This window comes from Cottoperca gobio, chromosome 17 (assembly GCF_900634415.1).
Source record: "Cottoperca gobio chromosome 17, fCotGob3.1, whole genome shotgun sequence".
NCBI classification, from domain to species: domain Eukaryota; kingdom Metazoa; phylum Chordata; class Actinopteri; order Perciformes; family Bovichtidae; genus Cottoperca; species Cottoperca gobio.
Genome location: NC_041371.1, coordinates 6,778,393 through 6,801,729, shown reverse-complemented (window position 1 = coordinate 6,801,729; position 23,337 = coordinate 6,778,393). Strand labels below are relative to the sequence as shown.

The 23,337-nt window shown below is 39.8% G+C and overlaps 1 protein-coding gene across 1 annotated transcript; it reads right to left on the bottom strand.

Moving 5' to 3' along the window:
* Window positions 1-1,798: 1,798 nt before the first annotated feature.
* On the bottom strand, window positions 1,799-22,046 carry arhgef18a (rho/rac guanine nucleotide exchange factor (GEF) 18a). Its single transcript, XM_029453921.1, has 22 exons — window positions 21,742-22,046; window positions 15,998-16,044; window positions 15,501-15,543; window positions 15,012-15,140; window positions 14,098-14,198; window positions 13,266-13,406; window positions 12,210-12,460; window positions 11,389-11,514; window positions 11,017-11,134; window positions 10,653-10,904; window positions 9,359-9,435; window positions 8,979-9,160; window positions 8,454-8,509; window positions 6,916-7,095; window positions 6,202-6,348; window positions 5,664-5,743; window positions 5,516-5,578; window positions 5,358-5,405; window positions 4,668-5,147; window positions 4,062-4,377; window positions 3,546-3,650; window positions 1,799-2,722 (listed from the first exon to the last, which is right to left on the bottom strand). Exons 4-22 carry the CDS (start codon window positions 15,077-15,079, stop codon window positions 2,571-2,573), a joined length of 2,943 nt encoding a protein of 980 aa, XP_029309781.1. The 5' UTR covers window positions 15,080-15,140; window positions 15,501-15,543; window positions 15,998-16,044; window positions 21,742-22,046; the 3' UTR covers window positions 1,799-2,570.
* Between the last annotated feature and the right edge of the window lie 1,291 nt (window positions 22,047-23,337).

Genomic DNA, 23,337 nt, shown 5'->3' with positions numbered 1-23,337 from the left:
TGCTATGGTTGTTAAAGCGATCACATGTTTTCTATTCTTTTAAAACTGAAGCATTTGTTGACGTCTTATTTTTGGTATATTTTCTTTTGCATGCTATGATTTTGATTTTTACCTTTTTATATAAAACCAGTGTTTAATCTATCGTGCAGACTTTGTATACATTATCGGTGCTGCGACAGTTAAAATGTTCAGCATTGCTGTGCTGTGCTGTTCTGTCCCCCCCCCCCCCCAAAGTAGTCATTCATGTTGTCTTAAGGGAGTTGGTTTTGGCTTTATTGTGTCCATGTCGGGAGCTGAAGTAGAATCAAGTGTAAAAGTTGCTTTGAGTGCTGAACTCTGATGACGTGCTGCAGTTCAACGTACGAGTCGAGGAGCGAGTGACGGGTCGTGTTACCCATGTTCCTAGATTAGTTGTAAAAAGTATTTGCACAACATTTCATTCATGGGCTGACAGAAGTTGTTGGTTCCTGTCTGTATATGTTTATACTCATAAAAGGGTTTAAAAAGGAAACCAAGGTGTCAATATATCCAATGTTCATCCTGCTTTTGTTTTGAAAGTCAGAGGTCACCTCGCTCTGTAAATCCGTATAAGATATATTTCTCATCCATTTATGATGCCTGTGTAGAGGTTGAGGTCAGAAAGTAGAAATTATTTGGTCGGCGGTGAAACGAGAGCAGCTCAGTCGTCTGGATGAGTCCTGATGCAGCGGTTTCCAGACGTGAGATTATTCATCCACCAACATATTGTTGTCAGTTGTTTTTAAAGCCTCTGTTGAGGAATACATATAATAAAGAAACATTGTATTTGATGCGTTTTGTTTTTGTTGCACAGTTACATTGGATTAAAATGAAGTATGTAGATACATATACAGAATACGCAGTTGGAGAACTGTGTAGGGATGGCCAGGTTTCAATCTTTTGATTTGGGAATCAACAGGAGACTGCACTAAAGCTAAATCTTTTTCATTTAACCTGGCAACATCTTTTCTGTTTAGTTCCAGTTTTTCTTAAAAGGATATCATTTGTATTTAGTTTCAGTTTACAACAATATTTTTCCCTGTTGGTTTTAGTTTATGATAATAACTCTGGTCTGAGGGCTGAATGAGTCTTTTCATCGTATCCAGCTGTGACAAAAGGTCAACTGCTGTTCAGACTGCAGAAATGAGCCGCGGTCTGACAAAGAGCCTCCTTCATACCGGATCTCTATCTGATCCACTAACAGGATTTTGGAGGCACCGTGTATTCCTACATTTATTACTTTGTGGAAATGAGTTTTTGAGTGTCTGAAACTAAAATGATTAAAAAAGCAGTGAAAAATATCAGCAGGAACTAAAACTAAATAAATGAACCAGTGAAATTGAACGCACGAGACGTCCCAGCAGAAGCCACAAAGCTGCTTCAAAATTAATCTGTTTTGTTTTTCACGTGCGCTGTAGAGAACATGATTTAAATATTGTATCAAATGCCATTTAACCGAGCGACCCAACCCAGGTCCAATGTTGACCGACTAGGGTCAGGATGAAACTTTCTTCCGAGTGTGGTCGTGAAAGAGTACTGGAAATTATTCCCAAATCAAAACATTTAAACATTATGTCCATCCCTACACAGTCTTCCAACCCTGCATTTGCATTTTGTATGCATTTGTAGCTACATACATCTGAGACATTATGCCCGACCCTAACAAACACAAACTTAAACTACTGTACAATATCATTTCAATATATAAAGACTGAAATTAAACTAAAACTAGCACTTTCTTCAACCACATGAAGTCAAGCCACAGAAAAACTCAAGTCTGTCAAGTCAATCTTTTTATTCCTTGACCCATTCGTCTGGATTTGGAAGAAATTTTAAATGGAATCAAAAGGAGACCGCGGTCATTCATCAACATGTTAAATGACAGAACATTAGTTAACAGGGAACGCCACTCTGAAATAACTCTCTTACATTCTCATAAATGCCTCCAGCAGCTGGTTATAAACGGAAACAACCTGCCGAGTCAGGAAGTGCACAAAACAGTTGAAGGTATTTACAAACAACTTTACACCGAAATGTAGTTTCTTCCACCCCCCCCCCCATTCATTTCAGGATTTGATTACAAGACATGCTGAGGAGCAGGACTACAGTACACATTTCTCAGTTCTCCGATTCATTCTGAAATAAAAAGTTTGCGCTTGGCATCTCATATCTAAACAGATGTTGGCATATCTACAACTCCCTCACAAAAGAAAGCTTAATGGTTAAGACACGATGGCTAACGGTTAAAGACCACCTACTTTCATTTAAAATAAAAATGATTAAAAATAAAAAATGGGCTGAACTTTGTACATTTCTTTTTTAAACCCAATGTCCATATCTTTACAAAGCATGTCAGTATTTCTTTACTCTTTTCATTTGCAGCTAATCTGAACACAAACAGCTGGTTTCCCGTGATAAAATACCAAAATAGTGACGGTCCTCTTCGTGCTTCATTAGGTCCAACGTCTTTTATGAGCTCCATCACTCTTTCCATGTGTACAAGTCTTTTAGATGACTAAGGCCTCATCCAAACTCCAGTCTGTAGTTTAGGATTAAAGAAAGGTCACCTTCTCTTTGCCGGCTTCGAGAACTTCTTTGGGAAAAGGAGGCGGCACTGGTGGTAGATCGTCGCTGCTCCTCTTGTGCGTGCTGAAGGACTGAGACATTTTCATGCTGCGGACAGATCCTGGCGGGTCAAAGGCACCTGAAGGGACGAAGAAAATATTAAAAATAAATACTGGAGCTCCAGTAGGTACCTGTAAAATCACAGCAACACCTGACAATTCTCCCCTCTCATCTCTCATCTCTGTACTGCATGCATGCTCTTCTCATCCAAGTAGGAGTTATGATACACAAGCATATATACCAAAATGTGTCCTTTTAAGTGGATTTTATCAGCAAGGGCAGTGATAGATACCCATACATCAGGACAATGTCTCCCGTCTTCCTGTTTTTTGGTCGTCAAGCACCTCATAAAACTAGCTTGTACTCACAAACGTCTTCACTCATGTTTGGCAGGTTCTCCACAAGGAGGAGCTGCTAAATTCTACACATGCCAACCTGCACCACATACAGGAAAGAAAAGGAATACATGTAGACATGTGGATGTCGCCACCTACAGGCATAGAAAGTAGGAGCTGCTGCAATTGTAATCCTTGTGCAGCTGCAGTTTTCACACGTCACACTTGTATCACCTCTAAAACACTATAATTAATCAAAACAAAACCTAATTGAGTCACATTAACCTCTCTCAACATCTACCAACAAGACAGGCAAGGCCGAGTTCATTATTCCACCAATAAACAACAGATTAGAAATACATGCAATAACACCCACGTTTATTGTTCACTCACTCAACACTAAACAGAGACCTTAGGAAAACGACAGGCGACTGAGCGCCTGCACTCATTCTGCAGGAGTGGTTTGAGGTGTTGTTTACGCCGTGCATCAATTCAAATCAAATGTGGTTATCTCAACTCTGATTATATGTAAGGGTGATGTCTTTATGACCGTGTGCTTGTCTGTACCCGACTGTATTCTTCTTTGAGGGCTGCCGTTCCTTTTGGCTCTCAGACTGCCTCCTTCATTCCCGGTGACTCGGATGGGCAGCATCTGGTTCACGTCTATAGAGGCTGAAGGTAGAAAGACAGGACTGGGGGGTCAGTGTTGTAACCATGCAAGTCCACAAAACAACCAAAAACCTTAAAGGCATTTGAATCTGACGGCTAAATGTTTCACACCAACAAATGACTAAAGGAGGCCGTTTTGCTTTCTCTCTCTGTAAATGCTTTATGTCTTTAGACATTGAAGTCACTTGCACTTGGACTTAATGCTTGTACTGAAACATCAAGAGATTATGTTAAAAGGGCCTGTATCCTAAAATTAAGGAATTACTATAATCATCATTTCTATTGGAACATCTTGGATGCTTGTGCAAGGAGATCCTTGGCGTGGGGTGGTGGGGTTTTGCGTCATATTGTTTTTTGAGCTTTGTTTATATCTGAAGCAAAAGGACAATAAGAAAAACAGGCCTGTATCCCGACCTGCACTGTGCGTTCTCTGGTGGGATCGCTTCGTCTTGAAAACTTTATCCTTTCCCTTGGACAGAGCAGCCAGCTTGGTGGGGATCTGCTGCTGAACGGCCGCAGCTTTGTGCCCCTGCTTGGTGGTGCCGATCAGGTGGAATGGCAGCTCGGGCTTGGCTGGCTGGGGGCTGATGCTCTCCCTGCGCACTGGAACCTTTGGAGGAACTTCCAAGGAGTTGGAGTTGGTGGGCAAGACGCGTGGCTTTGGAGTTAAGGTCCCACCTCCGTTCACTATGCTTCCCCTGAACGACTGGTAACTGGAGAGAGTCAAGAACTAGGGAGAAAGAGGAAATGCAGAACTCAAACTGTGACTTCAAGGAGCTAAATAAACTGACTTCTACCTGTGAAGAGGAACTGACTCTGGTGCTGCTTTCAGATGAACGTTCTTATACTTTTTGTAATTTTTCTTTAACGAGTTAAATCACATTTAAATTTGATTTCAACGCCATTGTTGAGTTCTTCATGAAAAGTGTCAAGACTTTAGATTATGCTTTGTGGTGGACAGGTAAATGCACAATCATGTTAATACACATCAATCAATCAGATTCTCATCCTACTCCTCACCTGCGTAGGATCTTCATAGTTGGACTGTCCTGGGATTAACTTCTTTATTTTCTCCTGCAGCTGCTCCAGACGCTCCCTCTCATGATTGAGACGCTCCTTGTCTTTGTCCACTGATCTCGTGGACTCCCTCAGCCTCTCCAGGTCCTGCTGATAGTTTTCCTTCAGGTCCTCCAGTGAAGCCTTCTCTTCGTTGAGCTTCTCCTCCCACCTTCGGCAGTCCTCCACCCTCTGTTGCAGCTGAGCCTCCAGCGTTTCGATCTGCACCCTCTGCCGCTCCCTCTCCTTGTCCCAGCGCTGCTGCGCCTCTTGATGCTTAGCCTGCTGCTTTTGCAAGTTGGCAAGTTCCTCCTTCTGCTTCTTTAAGTTGCGCTGCTTCTCCTGCTCGAGCAGCACACTGCTGTAGTGACGTGCGGGCTGCTTGCTCTTAGTCTGAAAAGTGTGCAGCAGCTCAATCTGGCTGTCCTGCTTAGCGATGATTGCCTGCACGTTGACAAATTGAATATAAACATGACAGTGACACATGACATGAAAACACACTATTTATTATTGAGGTAGAAAACTACTGCCATTGTTCTCATGACGCACACATTAAACAATCGAGCCAAAAACAAAATATTAAAAGACAAATTTGAACATTGTAAAAATGAGGTGCCTGCTGAAAACAATATATATTTAAGAGCAATGTCTTACTACTAAACTGTAGAGCCTCTGTGCGAGCAGTATCACCCTGTCCCACACCTACAGAGAGACAAACGATCACAAAAAAATCCAGCAACAGATTTCAATATTTCTGTAGGAATGAATACAGATTGGAAAAGAGGAAAATAATTAACAAAACAAGTGTTTACCTCTGCCTCGGGGGAATGACTGGAGGTTAAATTGCAGTTTGGCATGTGTGTGTCGTCATCAGCCTTGAAGCGAAACAGCACAATTAATGTAAATACTTTATGTTTTATCACCAGATGGAAGTAGATCCTTTACATCCGTCTCACTCACAAACTGTTCCAGGCTCTCAGAGCTGCAACTCTTGGCTTCACCGTCCTCGCTGCCACCTGGCCTCTCGGCTGCATCTCCATCTGAGAAAAGGAAATCATACACATCCAAGTCACAGCAGCAGTCTCTAGTTTGTTTTTCAGCTCAGAAAGATTTTTAAAAAAGGAGGTAACAGTATGATTGGGCTTGTGAGGAAAAACAATGCAATTAATGTTTAAAACGAATATTAAAATGCAGTATTATATACCAAAAGTGAGCTACATGTAAACTTCCCTGAATGATGTACGATACAAGAATTCCAGATAAGGTTTTGTGAAATGCCCTTTCAGACCAACTCTATTAAAATGCATGACAACGTGTCTTGATATAGATCCCGCAAGTTGCACATAAATAAGTAAACAAAACACGTACATTTGTTAGCCCGTCTTTAAATATATTCTCCATGTTTTACTGACCCTCGTTTAGCCGTCTTCACAGTAGAAATATTAACATGCATAAAAAGAGGTAACGTCACAACCATGTTAGTTTCATGTCCACTAACTTTTCACGGCGCTTGCAGCCGTGTTATTATCGGCCACTCCAAAGGTGTCTGCCCTCTTGACCGGCCCCTCCTGCATGTTACTCTCATCCAGAAGAAGGTTTGGGTCTCTGGGAATCCTTGAGAAGAGCAGGTTCTGCAGGATTTCCACTGTAGACAAAAGAAAAGAAATAAACTCCTCAATCTTTTCCTGGAGAGAAATCATCAGTGCTCTCAGAGTCAGGACTTTATGCAGGTTCCCACACCTTCTTAAACATCAAATTCAAGAACTTTTCGAACACTTTCCAGGCCCAACAGGAAATATTTTTAGAAACGGATCAAGGTTAATTACTGTTAAAAACACTGAGAAGTTTTATAATGAGAACTTGCGGGCTGTGTACACACACACACACACACACACACACACACACACACTATTTATGTCTATTATCAAAAACCTTCAAGGCCTTGATTTCACCCCTTCAAATTCACAAACTTTCAAGGATTTCAAAGACCCGTAGGAAGCATGCGTTTTAGGAAAACACAGCAGAGTATATTTCACCTTTACTTCTTTGCATTCCTCCAAAGTTCAACTAAGGATTGTGTTTCATGTTATGACAATGTTTTCATAGCTAACCAATGCAGAAGTAAGTGATTCTGAATACTGCCTCATTATTCCAACCATGACAAACAATACTGATTCATAAACCTAAGATCGGTTGTTGGCTCAGCTCTTACCCTCATTGATGGCTCCTTGGAGCAGCGGCGTCCCCTGCTGGAGGTCAGTGGGGTCTCCTCGGAGCAGCAGCCCTTTGTGGGGGGTTTCCTGCTCCGTCATTGTCTCGTAGAGAGCAGCAAAGATCTGCTGCTTCTCTGTCAGACTTTGCTTTATCTGCTCATCCCTCACATTTAGGATATCTAAAGAGCAACAGCATAAAATCAACAACATGTTTGTTTAATAAATTCAGTGGAAATGCAGAGAAAAATAAATGGATCAGATATTGCCGTCCCTCCTGTGGGGTACTGGAAGGATAAATATGTACGTAATGGCTCCAACACTGCCAGGGTCAAAAGGTCCATGAACTTGTGATATTTTAATTATTTAAAAACAAATGTTGACGGAGCATTGCGCTCCCAGACTGCAGGGTTACTTGTGGTTCCTAGAGTCTCTAAGAGTACAATGGGAGCCAGAGCCTTCAGCTATCAATGCTCCTCTCCAGTGGAACCAGCTTCCAGTTTGTGTTCGGGAGGCAGACACACTCTCCACATTTAAGAGCAGGCTAAAGACTTTCCTTTTTGATAAAGCTTATAGTTAGGGCTGGCTCAGGTTTGCCCTGGATCAGCCCCTAGTTATGCTGCTATAGGCTTAGACTGCCGGGGGACACCTCCCTGCTCTCTTCCTACTCTCTGTATGTTACTAACTCATCATCTGGGGCATCATCCCCAGAGTGTCTGTCTCTCATGTGGCAGGTTGCCACTGATAAAGTTTACGTCAGGATCATGAATCGTGGCTGCGCCTGCTGCCCTGGTCCTGCTGGACACCGGGAAGCCTTTTTGACATTTTCCTGGATTCATCCAAACTTTCTCTTTTTTCAACACAACATAATTTCTGTCAAATGTTGTATTTGTACTATGTTGTTTATCCTGTACACACGACATCTATTGCACGTCCGTCCGTCCTGGGAGAGGGATCCCTCCTCAGTTGCTCTCCCTGAGGTTTCTTCCATTATTTCCCCTTTAATTTTGGGGTTTCTTTTAGGAAGTTTTTCCTTGTGCGATGCGAGGGTCTAAGGACAGAGGGTGTCGTAACCTGTACAGTCTGTAAAGCACACTGAGACAAATGTATAATTTGTGATATTGGGTATTTGTGATAAATGTTATAGGTTTTAGTGACAATGCATGTAGTAGAATACGACTGGATAAATAAGACTTGGATTATACCGCACGAGTTGTGAGAGTTTATAAACAAATGCTCTGATATAGTTTTGCTGTTGTTAAATACGGCCTTCATGTACTTTAATTCATCAAGAATATATATATTTTTTTAAGAGAAAAGGGTTATTGATATAATAATGGCCATTGTGTCGATGAAGTCTCCCTTTAAGGCCTTTAAGTTTGGCTCAGTATGAAAGTGGCTTGCATTTGATTGTCGGCAAAGCTCAGTTGTGATACAATGGATGGAAAATCTGTTGTGTTTGTCACCATCTGGACTTTTCTTTGGGTGAAAAAATGATTTCACTGAATGTTGTAAGAAAGAGTACCACCGGTTGTCTTACCTTGATATTGTTGCAGTTTCGCAGTCAGTTCGCGGTACTTCTGCTCTTCTGGATAGCTGAAGCACACAGACATCTTACTCAGTATTGTCTTGGCCCACACATCGCATCGATTCTCATGACTCCCTGAGCTTTCATACATTGTCATCATCAGGGCCAGACTTTTACAACATTTGTAAAAAAATATATATATTAAAATGCCATGACATTCTTTTGGAGCACACTTATGTTCCACAGAGAATCCTTTACGTTTTGGTAACTCAATGATAATTTAATTTTAAAAATCACTTTCAAGCCAAACTATTTACAACTGATGAGGCTTTGATTTGATTACTGTTTGAAAGACGTACCGTCCTAAAACAGATTTGAATAATGACCCCTTGATTCAGTCACATTTCCCTCTCTCAACTATCATCAGGTGTTAATGCTATTAACAAACTGTTGCAACTATTATATGAATCCCAAACAAATGTGTTGCACTTCCCAACAAAACTCCTTCTGCTCTCTTCCCAAAAGTCCTTAGTTTACCAGTTCACAGCTTCCCGAATCAGCCCGGACCATGTGATGCATTCCTCTCTGGAGCGTGTGTGGATCTCGTACATCTCCGGCTTGCTCGTGGTGCATGCACAGATGAGGTACATGGCTTTGTCTTCATGAGCCACTTCCCTGACAATCAGCCTTTGAAGGGAGATCACTGATGGTTTGTTATCCTGCATGAGCCACGATAATACAGCAGGTGTTATTATTATTCAAATAATCCTATACTGTATATTATGTGGGAAATGTTCATCTATAAATCATACAGTTGGTACTGACTTACTTTTTAAGTAAAAAACCTTGAGTAGAGTTTTCATTGCTCTGTCTTAACAAAAATGACTTGGAAAAATGAATGTTTGGGCCGAACTCACCACAGAAGCAAAAACAAGCTTCTGATCTTTCTCTTGTAAGAGGAGGAGCATGTCAGACAGCAGCACTGCCTGGATTTCTGCAGAGAGACATAAATGTTGCTCAGCATCAAACAAGTGCTTGATGTTTTTGACTCAAGCTGCCATGGACGATGGACTTGAGACATGTCTACCTTACACGTTGTGTGACAGTTAATCTATGACACTTCAGTAATGACATAAGAAAAATGCTGCTATGCCATTTCTCTGAATCTTTCGGCTTTCACAAAGCAATTAGACCTGAAGTTAAAACTCACATTAAAAAAACATCCCTTCAGCGCATTGTTAGCAGAGTCGTTACAGCGCCTACCATATAACCACAACACACGGTGTGCTGCCTATTTCTATGTTTATAGAGTTGGGACATGTTTTTTGGCTCAGAGTGAGCGCTACTTGGTTTGTTGGTTGGCTGGGGGCGTGTCAGAGTGAGCGCTCTCTGTTTTGCTAGGATCTTTGTAAACGGAGCACGGAGATCAACACATGGAGCAGAGACGCCATGTAAACTGTGTTTGTGTCTGTGATGCTTGAGCCTGGGAGACTATTTGTCTGTGAGTTATTCATGTGCAATTTGGATGTGTTATGTGCAGAATGTTTGAAGTTTGTAACTTTTGGTCTGAAGCTAGTTTAATGTGTGCTAATTTAGCTAATGGCAATCTGTGCTATTTCTAGCTAATAGTGATGCTAATGATAGCCTAATTCTTTTAATAGTATGTGTGTCGTTTGTACAGTGCTACTTATAAGTTATGTAAAGCCTGCATACTTATATGTGTTTTATTTCTGTATTGTTACAGTTTTACAAACTAAAAGAAGAACAGTAGAGTCAAGAAAGCAAACCTTGCATCTTTATTGGAGGACTTTTGAATGTTAGCTAACTGTCTAGCTACGCATAGGGATACGCGCTGTAAGGGCAGAACACAGGGTTCACAAAAGGGTGACAATTTAAGTTAGAACCTGAATGAGGTTAATATGCAAATAGAGTTATTAACTTTGTCTTGTTCCACATTCTTACACTGTACTAAATGTGCCATTTAATTATTATCTCTAATGCTCATATACAACTTTGTAATAAAACAGGAAATGCTGTGAACAAGCGAAGTTGTTGGGGAAGATTCTTCAAGTCAGATCGGCCTGTGAAAGTATTTTCATTTAATTTTTTTACCCCCTTGCAGCGTGGGAAAACCTCAATACATTTTCAGCTTTCATTAAAAGAGAGCTGCATACCATAAGAATATCTAGCCACAGACAAACAGCCACAAACCTTTTTGTCTAGTGGAGGACTTCCAGGTGACGCTGCCTTCGTGCAGCAGTGTCCTGTTTTCCTGGAGCAGATCCTCCTTGCGGAGCACCTGTCCGTCCTTCATCCGGCCCTGAGATTTTGGCTCCAGACGCTGGCCGATGTCTCTAAGACCGGCGGCTTTCTCGTATTCACTGACCCGAGCGTTCACCTGGGATATGGTGTCTTTGATCAGCGTCAAACCCTGAACCAGAGACTTGTACTCGTCTGTGTCAGCTGAAAGGAGCATGAACCAGATTAATCGACCAGTCTAAATGTAATTATTTATTTTTGTATCATGTGTATATGTGCGTGCGTGAGTATGCAGGTAAAGGATGTGAGATTTTACCTTCAGTGTTCTGTATAATTCGCTCCACCAGGACGGGATACTTTGTGATGCGTTGAGTCACCAACAGAAAACACTCAGGGACTCCCAACCTTCGCAACAGAGCCAGCTGACTTATTTTCTGTTTTAAAAAATAAAGAAAGGTTTTGTTATTCAAGACTTTCATCATTCCTACCATTCACCTCTCAACAGTAAACTTCTCAGGTCAAGCGTTAGACTGTTTTCTTTACGTTAGTCGCATCATTCTTTGTAGAGCGTAGTCACTATGGTTTGTGAAAAGTTCTTTACTGTAACACACAACCACGGGCCTCACCGTTGTCTTGTAGAAAATCACATCAATGCACATAAATTGACCGTCGACTTGAGGTTGCTCACCCTTGTAAGGATCTGCAGTTTCTTGTTGTTCTGCAGCTGCTCTTTGTAGAAGCTGATGGATTCAATCTGATGACCACAGAAAACACCGTAACACTCCATCATTCCGTCTCCCAGTAAACCTGAAAACTAACACAAAAAGGAAAGAAACTCATTTCTAAAGAGGATACGATTTAGTCGCAACGATGTTGCAATGAAGTTACTTCCAACAAATGATGTAGAAATTTCAACATTGTGTGTATTTTGGGAGGGAATTATGGTAGAAAGAGAGGAAAGGATATTAAATATCCCAGATCAGATTTGAACCCAGGATATCGCAGCTTTATGGCAAACACAAAATGCACAACACAGACCTGCAACCAGAGAAATATTATCTGAAAGCGGATCTGTGTATCATTATTCTACCCGTTATTCTGATTCCTCAATTAAGAAAATTATAGACCAGAGAAGGAAAAATGCTTCTCCAGGAACGTGACGCAGCATAATTCCTGGGTTTATGGAGCGAACACATTCATCTGTAGTCCCGTACAATTGCGTTTCAGACATACCAGCCATTCCTATGGACACCTGTGCACTCAGTCGGTACACAAAAGCTATTTGTGCGTGTCACAATATTAATGTCAAAAGGCACAAAGCACTTGGGAGCAATGGTAGCAACGGTAGCAACTTCTGCGCATCTTAAAGGAAAATTCCCCATAAAATAAACTATCCCTTTTAATTGGAGAGCCCCTCTCTGTTGCAACACATCGACTTAAGAAGATCAATTGGATTGATTGACTGCAATGATTTACACGAACGCCTGCTTCAAAATGACTCTATCCTACCTGAGAGATGAGAATATCCCCCAGTTGAGTGATCTGGTAGTTGTTTGGGCTTCCTTCCTCCTGACTTTGGTTTTGGCGCACTTTGAGGCAGTTAAGGAAATGCTGGTGGAGGTTGAGCAGGGTTTCCACACCAAAGAAGAGCCGCTCCAGCCTGGCCTCCTCTATCAGCGAAGACTGCCTGAACTCGTGCAGGTACACACGGTGAAGGATTTTTAAGGTGCGTACATGGTGCATCTCCGTCTGGATCAACTCTAGGAAATGTAAGAAAGAGGAATCTCTTGATTAATACGTATGAAACGTGTAGGAACATTTGTATGGAGGACAATAACTATAACATCCGTATACTCCTTGCTCAATAAAGAAGGCAAACAAAGTCATGCAAGTAAATAAAAGTAGTCCACCAGGTTAAAACTGGAAAAATGTATTCTTAGGTGAACACTTGTACTTATACTTAATGGTGGAAGAAGTATTTGATATTTTACTTGTAATAGGGACTCAGACAAAAGTCCTGCATTCAAAATCTTACTTAAGTAAAAGTACAAAAGTATTATCAACATATACTTTAAGTGCCAAAAGTAGAAGTATTCATTGTTTTGCATGGCCCATTTCTGAATAATATAAGTTATATACTACTAGATTAGAATTAGTGACGCAATATTTAAAAGGTGGATAAGATGTTACTTTATATACTGTTGGACAGTTTAACCTATAAAAAAAACATCATACTTTATTAGTTGATTTATATTTTGCATTAATAATCTAAATCTGCAAAGTAGCTAAAGCTGTCAAATAAATGCAGTGCAGTGAAAAGTACAATATCTGCTTCCAAAAAGTAGAGCAGTAGAAGTGTAACGTAGCAAAATATGGAAACACTTACAGGTAAAGTACAGGTACTTGGGTAAATGTACTTATTTACATACTATCACTCCTTATTATTATTATTATTATTATTCTTATTATAATAAAGAAGAGAAAGTTCTGACTGTGTTTACACACATACTTCTTAAAATATATTTGTGGGGTTATCTATTTACAGACGCAGCTGGTTGAGCCTACCGTAGATGACCTCCTGTCTCTTCACAGCCTCTTTGTTCAGGGCCTTCAGGTAGTTCTGGTCCACGGCCCCGCTCCACGACTCCGCCTCCAGGTTCTGGTGGTCGGACTCGAGCTCGCCTTGCAGCAAAGCATAATGGGACTCTGGGTGACACACAGAAAGTCACACTAGTGTTAACACTGGTGCTTTGTGGTCATACGAGTATGTCTCTCAGTGATTCATTACTGGTCATGTACAGGTTATTTTTACTTTCTTGGAAAAAATGTTCTTTACATGGAAGAAGAGGAAAGTTTAAGTCTAGAAAATCTAACTATTGGAGCTGCTTCTGTGGACGTGTTAAACAATAACGCTACTGCTGCATTACAAATTACCCACTGATCTTTCTATCAGTTCATTATTGACATTTAAAAAAACACAATCTTAACATTTTTCCTAAAAGAAAACAAATAATCTTAACTTTTTTTTTTAATAATCACACTTTTATCAATAGTCAAATATGTACCGTTAGATACTTTCCCAACAGATTTCTTAAGACCAATTAGAACAAATATGGTGGCATTTTTCCTTATACTAAATATAGTCTTTATTCAACAATAATAATGAATCTTTGTAATGCTGGCAAGATGGCGTTTGTCAAATCCCTGTCACCAGATCAAATATGCACACAGGAAGTTTGTCATCTTAAAAATAGCTTTTTAAGTCGTATTGGAATACTGAATGAATATACTTTTCTCTACAAAGTTCCAATTACAAAAGGCTTGGTTGTGTTTTGCTGTGACGATGGTACAGGGAGCTTTCAGCAGCTTCTCATCGTGCTGACAGTAACCAACTGACCTTCTAGGTTGATGGGCTCAGCCAAGGAGGAAGCCAGCGAGTCTTCAGAGGAGAGCTTCAACCGCAGGCCTTCAACCTCATCCATCTGCACCGCACCAGATCTAGTTGGTATGTGATGAGATAAAGCTTAACAGGTAACAGTGATGTCAGCGCTCACTCACACGCACACTAAAGCTTGCAAGTGATCTTATCTATCTGATGCTAAGTGTAACACAACCTTCATGTAGGAGTAATGCCAGTAAAAACAATGAGAAACATCGGATGACTTCGAATCAGGTTTAGTACTGCACATCAATAAACAGGCCGACGATGAAGGCGGAAAAACATGTGACTGTTTGTTTCCCAGTCAAGAGTCAGCAGCTGAAATACAATCTGTGTCATATATGAGCTAAATGAGGACACCGTTAGTTGGTAAGCTCTCTTCACATGATAGGAAATGTTCTCTGCGCTCAACGCGAGGTAGGGCTCAGAGCCATTGCGGTGAAGACAGATAGTTTTGTTTCTATAGTTACCTCCCCTGCTTGCCTGTGCTGCTTCATACAGCTGTTATCTCATTGGTTGCGCTTTGAAAAGGTCAGTGGCAATCGAGGTCAGAGTTAAAATAATTTGAACTTTGAGCGCAGGGCAGAGCGGTGTGCCACACCAAGGGTATCGCTTCTGCCTAGTCGGGTGGCACAGTGAAGCTGCTTTCACATGATCAGTGGTAAAACAGCTCTGCGCTGGCTGTCCCAGTGTTTTCCTGTCGGTGTCGCCCGACTAGGCGGCAGCGCTAACCTTGGCGTGGCGCACCGCTCTCCACATAGGAAAACAACGGCACGGCCAGCGCAGAGGTGTGAAAGCAGCTTCACTGTTAATGTGGACGAAGACACAAAAGGATCATGATGGAAAAGTTCTTACAACAGATGTTCACCAACCTGGGACTTGTGTCGTTGTAAGAGGAGGAACCAGGTTGAGCACTGTGTTTTTTAGGGGTGACGGTCATCCCTGGACTGAGGACGCAGGCATGACCATGGGAGGCTGGGAGAGAAACTCTCTCCCCAGAGCTGACAGAGAGAAATAAAGAGACTGAGTAACAGAAGCAGAAGGACAAATGCTAAGTGACTAAAAGTAATACGTTCGGAAAAGAAGAGAGGACAAGTGTAGAGGAAAGAACTTTAATATATCAAGTGGGGATTTCCCTCGGCTCTTCACTCGACATGCATGAATAAAGACTGGCATTCATCTTAACCCGTCTAGTCACCATGACATAAAATTTATTTACACCAGGAAAAAACATTTTGGAGGACTGTTTTTATGTTGAAAAATAACAATATTAAGAAGACTTTTTAAGTACCACATTAAAAGCTGTGAGGTTTTACAGGATAAAGAGTTTATTACTAAACAGGAAATGCAAATAAACATACCTCTATTATTTGATACTGAAAGCACTTTGCTGACTCAGAAGCCCTAAAAAAAGAAACAGTAGAGAGAGTGCACGTCATGGTGCTGAATCCAAACAATAGACTAATCTAACCCTGTGGAGAGGGAACTGGTTTGGCAAACTGCAACAGTAGAGCTCAAGTCGGACCAGCTCTCAGGCAAAGTCACAACAACAACAACAACAACAACAACAAAAAAGTACCAGAAAACACAGCTGTGCTACAAATGGCACAATTCATTACAGGGACAAAGCTAAAATAACGGTTTACACAAACATGGATTAATATTTCCTATTTTACTTTAAAGAGACATTACATAACATGTGTGTCAACAAGCTCTAATCTTTTCCATGTCTGCAGAACCAGGTGTGAAAACGTTCTCAGACACCATTATAATCCAGACACATCCTTTTAAATCCAGCTTTGAAGAGTGTTTCTCATTTATGTTCTTTAAAAGACTTTAAATGCCAAGTGTGACTCACCTTGTTCATATAATTGATTTCCGTGTTTCCACAGTTTTCTTGTGACCCTGGTACAACAGAAAAAGGGAGAAAATCTGGTTAAACCAGTGGATAAAAACGAGAAAATGCAGAAAGGAAACTGACATGGAACGCTCTTTGGTGACAATCTGATTGAATTTGGTGCTAATTCCGACAGAAAGCAGTGCGTGTCCTGGTTTTACTGCAGAGGCCATCAGTAACCCTGCTGCCTGTGACTGTCTGTATGTGTGTGCATGCTAATGAGCCACTGAGGGTCAAAGAGACTGATCCACTGTTTGTGTACAAAGGCCTCCAGCTGCTTCAAAGGCAGCAGTAAAAAAGCTTGTGGCAAATAAGACCAAGAACAGCTCTATAATGTGGGTGGTAACATAAATCATACTGAATAAATAAACTTGAACTACGCATCTAATACAGCCAAAATTGCTAAAAAAAAACCAAAAACAAACAAAACATCCAGCTATGGTACAAACTGCATTCTAATTGTATTTAAGTTGAGGTTGTTAAAAGCCAGACACACCTAAATCAAACACATTACTGTTTGACTAAACTCACACAGGAACTGTCCTGCTAGCCTCTGGCTGACCGGTTTGACACACACGCACTGACACATCCTGATGAACGAGCAGAAACCACGAGATCAGTGTTTGCAGCTTAGAAAAGCTTAGAAACACATTCATGAGGGCTTTAAATGCTGCAAGAGCTCAGGGGTTATTTAAAAAAAATATCCCATTGTTTTTGCTGCACTTGATATGGATATGAAACAATGTAGGTACCATAGTTATGCAGATGGAAGCATTATTTATTTTTATTTCAATCAGCTAAGGTAGATTGATTTTGAATGTTATTAGTTACTGTACAGCAGCCTTTAAGCTCCCTTGACCCTCAAAAAGGAAAAGACCACACAAAAGATCCATCAGGCCCTCTGTGCCTCATATCAATACTTTTTAAATCTCTTTTTTTCATTAAACCCCAAAGATTGGAGGATGCAGGATTTTATAATAAAATATTCAGCCAAAATTCAATATGATTTTTCCCCACCCACCAATTAGTGCTGAAATGGATATCAACATAGAATTACAATTCTATTAATTGCTTACAGTAAATCATTTATCATGCAACAAAATTAAGAGTCGACAGACATGCTAGCATCTTAAGGTCCTGTCACACATATCCGTATGATAGAAACGTATGCCGGTGCATACGAAATATTGGCAATAGGTTGATATAAATTAAGCGCAAGTTGTGATCGTTTGAAGGACGCAGACGATACGCTGAACACGCCAGACATACGGCCCTGTCACACAGTTCCGTATGGTAGAAACATGCCGGCGTATATGAAAAGTAGCTCAAAATTTGTCAGAGTCCAAATACATCCAACTTTTCCACAGCGGTGTTATAGCTGACATATACATAACGAATTATTATACGCATGTCAAACATTGATAGCGTATCACTTACTTATTTAAAGCGTATCAGAGCGTCTGGCCAACGGAGCTGGAAAAGTGCCATTTGGTTTACGTCATGCTGATGCTGGAGAACGGCTAACATGCTGAACGCTAGCTGTACTGTAGAAACATGTTTAATAAATTACTCCGTCGTCAAGCATCATGTTAACATAGGGTAGGAATAGGGTATCCACTCGTTATCAATACATTGGCTGTAGGATTCACCGTCAGCTGACGTAGCCGATATCTAACGTTCTTCTAACTAGTCACGTACTATATTTACGTAGGTAAGTATTCACGTACGTATTCCGTATTCACGTATGTCTAATGTAACGTCTGCATATCTTATGAAGCACACGTCGGGTACGTCCGGTAATTTTGAACATGCTCAAAACATCAGCGTCCATCAACGCACCCCAGCGTAACACAGCCTGCTCTTAACGAATACTACTTGTACCTTACCTTATATCAACATAAACCAGCGTGTTGCCGATATTTTGTATACGCCATATTTTTGTATATCTTATGCATTTGTTGGTATTCGTCTGATACATTTTGTATAAGTAAGTGATACTCTATCGATAGGTTAGACATGCGTATCTGTACATGTTCACTTTTCCGATCCGATGAAAAGTTGGACGTATTTGTACTCTGACAAATTTTCGTATGCGCCGGGATACGTTTCTGCCATACGGATATGTGTGACAGGGCCTTTAGGCACGGACGTGCTTTGAGCTGAATTCAAATGTCAACATGCTCACAATGACAATGCTAACCTGTAATGTTTACATTATGACATGGATGACGATAGGAAAGCTCAGACAGTGTTTTATAGCAGGTTTAGGAAGGGGACATTTTTGTTGCTAATCATTGACATATCCCAGACTGTGAAAAAGAATCCCCCTAGTATTTAGTATAGAGAAAATAATTAAATTGTGTAGTTTTTTTACCTTAAAAAATAACAGTGGCATTATGTAAACAAACTAAACAAACAAATCTAAAAGGGTACAATTCTGAAAATGAATGAATATTTGGGAGTGATTTAGACATTTTTTCTAAAGTGACGCACAAGGGTTATGCACTTTTACCCAGGCATTTGTATCACATTACTTTCTTACATACTGTTTTCTAAGCCTCATCATATGATATTAGCTATATTGTGGTTGAACGGTTAAGCCCCTTGTTGTGAGTGACAGCCACACCTCAAATGAGTCACCCACTCTGGGCGGAAAGGGAATAGAGCAGCATGAAATACAGGTTATTCTCTGCAAGAGACAAAACAAGACTAGCAAGTCTGCCAAGTGTCCTGCAGAGGAAGGAGAGACAGGAGTAATACTGCGGTTTTAGTGGAAAGTAGTTTAACTTAGAAAGATGTGGCCTAATCACTTTGACATCACCACAAGAAGGCTAACAAGTGAGAGTTGTTTATGTTTTATCATGACAAGACAGGCAAAAGCAGGCCATAGATGGTTAACAGCCGTGAAACTATACCCTTTAGCCTGAAGAGGCCATAAAAGCTGACCGATACAAAGAAACCAGTGATCCATGTTGCTCATTTCTAATAAACCCTGGCGGCTGTAGTTGTTTCGCATAGTAGTATAATTTGTCAAAAACAGAAACACCAGATGAAAAATTGTTTCTCACAGCAAAAGGTCTTGCTTGCACTTTACATAATGTCTTCACATCCACCAGCCTTGACACGCAGTTTACTCATTAACTTCCCAATACAGTCTGTGTTTTTATCTTTGGTGTAGTGTTCTGTAAATGGATACCAATGTGCTTCTGTCAGTATGAACAGATGAATCCTACCCATACCAAGAGTGACGTACGTGTGTATGCACCAGGTAGCACCTTCTATCTATACACATATAAGACTGGCAATAAAATGCAGTCTCTTTAGATCCTTTAACCGTCTTTTAACAAATCTTGGAGCATAATTCATGTTAGCTGTCCATTTTTCATGAGCATTTTAAATTGTTAAATAAAATAAAAAAAGTATGACCATTATTTAGTAAACTCTTGAATGACACCGACTATCTAGTCTATTTTTGTTTATCTTGCATTATTGTTGGATGGTAATGCAGATTCATTATAACAGTCTGCATTGAAATACCTCCTAACAATAATGTAATTTTGCCTTAATGACTTAATGTTCACTGTGATGGATCAGAACTCAAGAGTGTATGAAGAGTTTGCTCTCATTGTACGGCTAACAATGGAAACCAATGGCTTCATCGAACAGTAAAAATCCTCAAGTTTCTAATATACAACAGCATGATTTGCATAATGGTTATCTGTGCTCTAAATTATATAGTGTGTGACTTATGGTAAATTGTTTGAGTGAAATGATATCCTCTGGTTACTCAAAAGTAATTTAATATACATATAATATATTATATTACATTTTAGAACAGCAGTTCTCATGCTTAGAGAATCAGCATCCCAGATTGAGTTCTAAGGTTAGAAGACAGGCTTACAAAATATAATCTTTTTTTATTTATATACTTTATATATTTTAAATCATAGTAAAGTTTGGAATGCTTAAACATTTTGACTGCACGAAAAAGTTGTGAAACCTTGTTTTGGAATCACTTCCAACTGAGGCAAACATTCTTTACAAACAATCACGTAGAGCGCAATGAATACGTTTGTGTGTAATATTTTTTACTTTAACTGTCAACTGCTAAATAAAGTCTCCAAATACTGTCATTGTGAGGCAACACTGAAACCTGTAGGACATTGGCTCTTCGTTGTTCTACCAATCCTAACATTAATTCTGGGGGTGTAGATGGTACATTACATTACAGTTCATTTAGCTGACGCTTTTGTCCAAAGCAACTGAATATAATAATAATAATAATAATAATAATAATATTGCTTTTAGAATATGCCATCCACTGTCATTGTTTTTGGTACAGTAATACTGTAAGCCTACATACTGTGTATGGAACAAATTCAGTTTAATTTAGCTAACACAAATAAAAGTTAAGCTGCTTTAAGTGATTACATTACCAACTGACATCTCAATTTCTGTTACAAGTAGGCTACACTTTAACACTGACACTTCTAACCCTTAATCCTGAAACTTCCACTGTTCATACACAATTTACACTTTCAGTGATTACATTTCAAATTATTATATATATATATATATATATATATATATATATATATATATATATATATATATATATATATATATAGATATATATAGATATAGATATAGATATAGATAAAATATTATATTATTTAAACTGGCATTAATTGCTCTTTGCTTCCTCTTCAACTGAAATGCCAACTTATTTCTACACTTCCATTTTAACTGCCATTTCAAATCTTTACAGTAACTGCACTTGGACTCAAATTCAAATTTTAAATACGTTATGATACATTCAGCGTGACAACTGCTACGTTAACGGGTATGCATATCATTCCGCGTAGGTCGTATCATAACGCTCTATTTTTTGTGGAATCATAGGTTTGAAGTGATGTTACCGCAGTTTTAACGGTTACTTTTCCCCCATCATTCCGTGTACAACGACATGACGGTTTATTCCATGTTCAATCACCTGACTCTCCAAATGGAAAACTGAAAGGACTTTTAATGGTTCCGTCAAAACATATCGTGACAAACGCATCAAAATAAAGTAGTTTGACGACAGTACCATCAGGGATTTCATGTGGTATCCATCGGTAGGGGAATGTGAGGAATGCCAAAGTGCTATGTGAGAGTCACTGATTTGGATTCATAACCTTCACGTTAGCCACTGCAATGTCGGATTAAATCAACAGACAGGTGCTAAGCATGCCAAGAGTTGAGACAGGAGTGACTGCAGGTGACTACTTATTAGCTACCGACATGTATCCCAACGTTTGCTAATGTTACTGGTTGGCAAATGGAGTTGTAATATACGATACTTTAGCTAACGTTAATAACGTTTCTGACCAAACCGACAACGTCAGCAACGTCAAATTAAATGACATTGGCGTTATATATTGCCTGTTACAAGTTAAAAGTAAGAAATTAGTGTCAGTTTTTTCAAGTCGAGTTAAATTAAAAAGAAAGAAAAAGAAGTAACGTACACTTGTTTCCATCATCGCGATGTTTTATAAAGTTAGTTAGCTAGTTATGCTAGCTAACGTCAACCCAACAACGTGCTAACAATAACATGCTAACTTCCCATTTTTTAACGTTATCAATGGCCGTTAATGAACTTGTTTGTCGCGTCCGCCCTGACGAACAGGAACAATTAAAACAACCCAACAATAATCTCCTCTTACCCGGTGTTGAAATGAAGCGGCAGACTTTCTGTTTATTTCCACGCAAAGGCAAAGAGAGGAAGTTATTGTCTCTTTTACAAATCCACTAAAAGGGATACACAGTGAGGATGCCGCAGGAAGAACAAGTGCACAAATAAGACATAATGGAGTTGAGAAGCATGGCTGGAGGAGGGTGTTTAAAAAGAAATCCCAGCCTCCTCTGGATGAGCCCTCCTTTCCTCTCTAAGCATTGTGGGAATCGTTTGGTTCCGTGCAACACATTCCGCAAGTTCATCCAGCAAGACTGACAGATCCTCACTCCCTGTAAATGAATGCACACATGAGGCATGTTTCTACCAGCATGACCCCGCGTGCTCTGCTGTAATTAATTACTTAATTAGATTTTTAAGATGACTTTCACTGTAAGAAGCAAAGACACAGCAGGTACTTCAGTATTTATTTATTTGTTCTACTTTATACTTCTACTCCACTAAAGTTTTGAGGAACATTTTGTACTTTTCACTCCACTATATTTATTTGATAACTTTCAAGTTGCTAGTTATTTGAATGAATGACTATATTCATAATACAAAACATAACTCAACTTTTAAATTAAGATATATTTTTATAGCTTAGGAAACCCAGCAGTATATAAAGCAAGTAAAATTAGCTCCACCTTTACCAGCTGTGACATTAAAGTATTGAACACATCAAAGCATCAATCATTAAAATCCAATATTATAATAAATATTATTTTGAAATGAGCCGTTTTGCATGTGTACTTTTACCTTTGGTACTTTTAATTAATATAATAATTGTATTTAATTTCTTTACACTGTGGTATTGCCACTTTTATTTAAGAAAAAGATCTGAATATCTCTTCCAACACTGATTAAGGGTGTGTATTTGGTAGTTTTATAGCTACCACTATCAGAATATGTAAAAAATAATGTATCTAGCATGTAGTTTGTTACATAACTGAATTGTTTAATGTACTATGATAATGACTTTTACCTTTCTCACTTTGATTACACAGATTCAGGGTGTATTTTGTGATCCAGACAGATTGAGAAGGAGTGCACCAGGAGACGGAGAGCATCTCCAGGAGGTATGAATATTGACAGCAGAGGTCATTAATACTCACAACACTAAATTGACCTGAATGAATGAATGTTCAATTTCAATTTAAGATGGGCGAGAAGTCCTTAAAGTGCTCTGACAATTGGACATCAGTTCATAACAACTGGGGGACTCCACCTGCTGGGGAAGATTGTGTGCTACAATTGAAAGCTTGTCCATCCATCCATCCATCCATCGTCTACCGCTTATCCGGGATCGGGTCGCGGGGGCAGCAGCTCCAGTAAGGAACCCCAATCTTCCCTTCTCCGGGCCACATCCTCCAGCTCCGACAATTGAAAGCTTGTGCTGAGAATATTTTGTCAACCACAGACTTGTACCTCCTTCACTCTGTTAATATGGAGTAGTTATTAAAGGCATTCAGGTGCATATCAGGTACATACTTTGCTTCAGGTTGTATTTAGTGATCGAGGCTGGATTACCAACCAGGCAAAGCAGGAACTGCAAATGAGGCTTCAACAGTCTGAGGTAATCAAATAG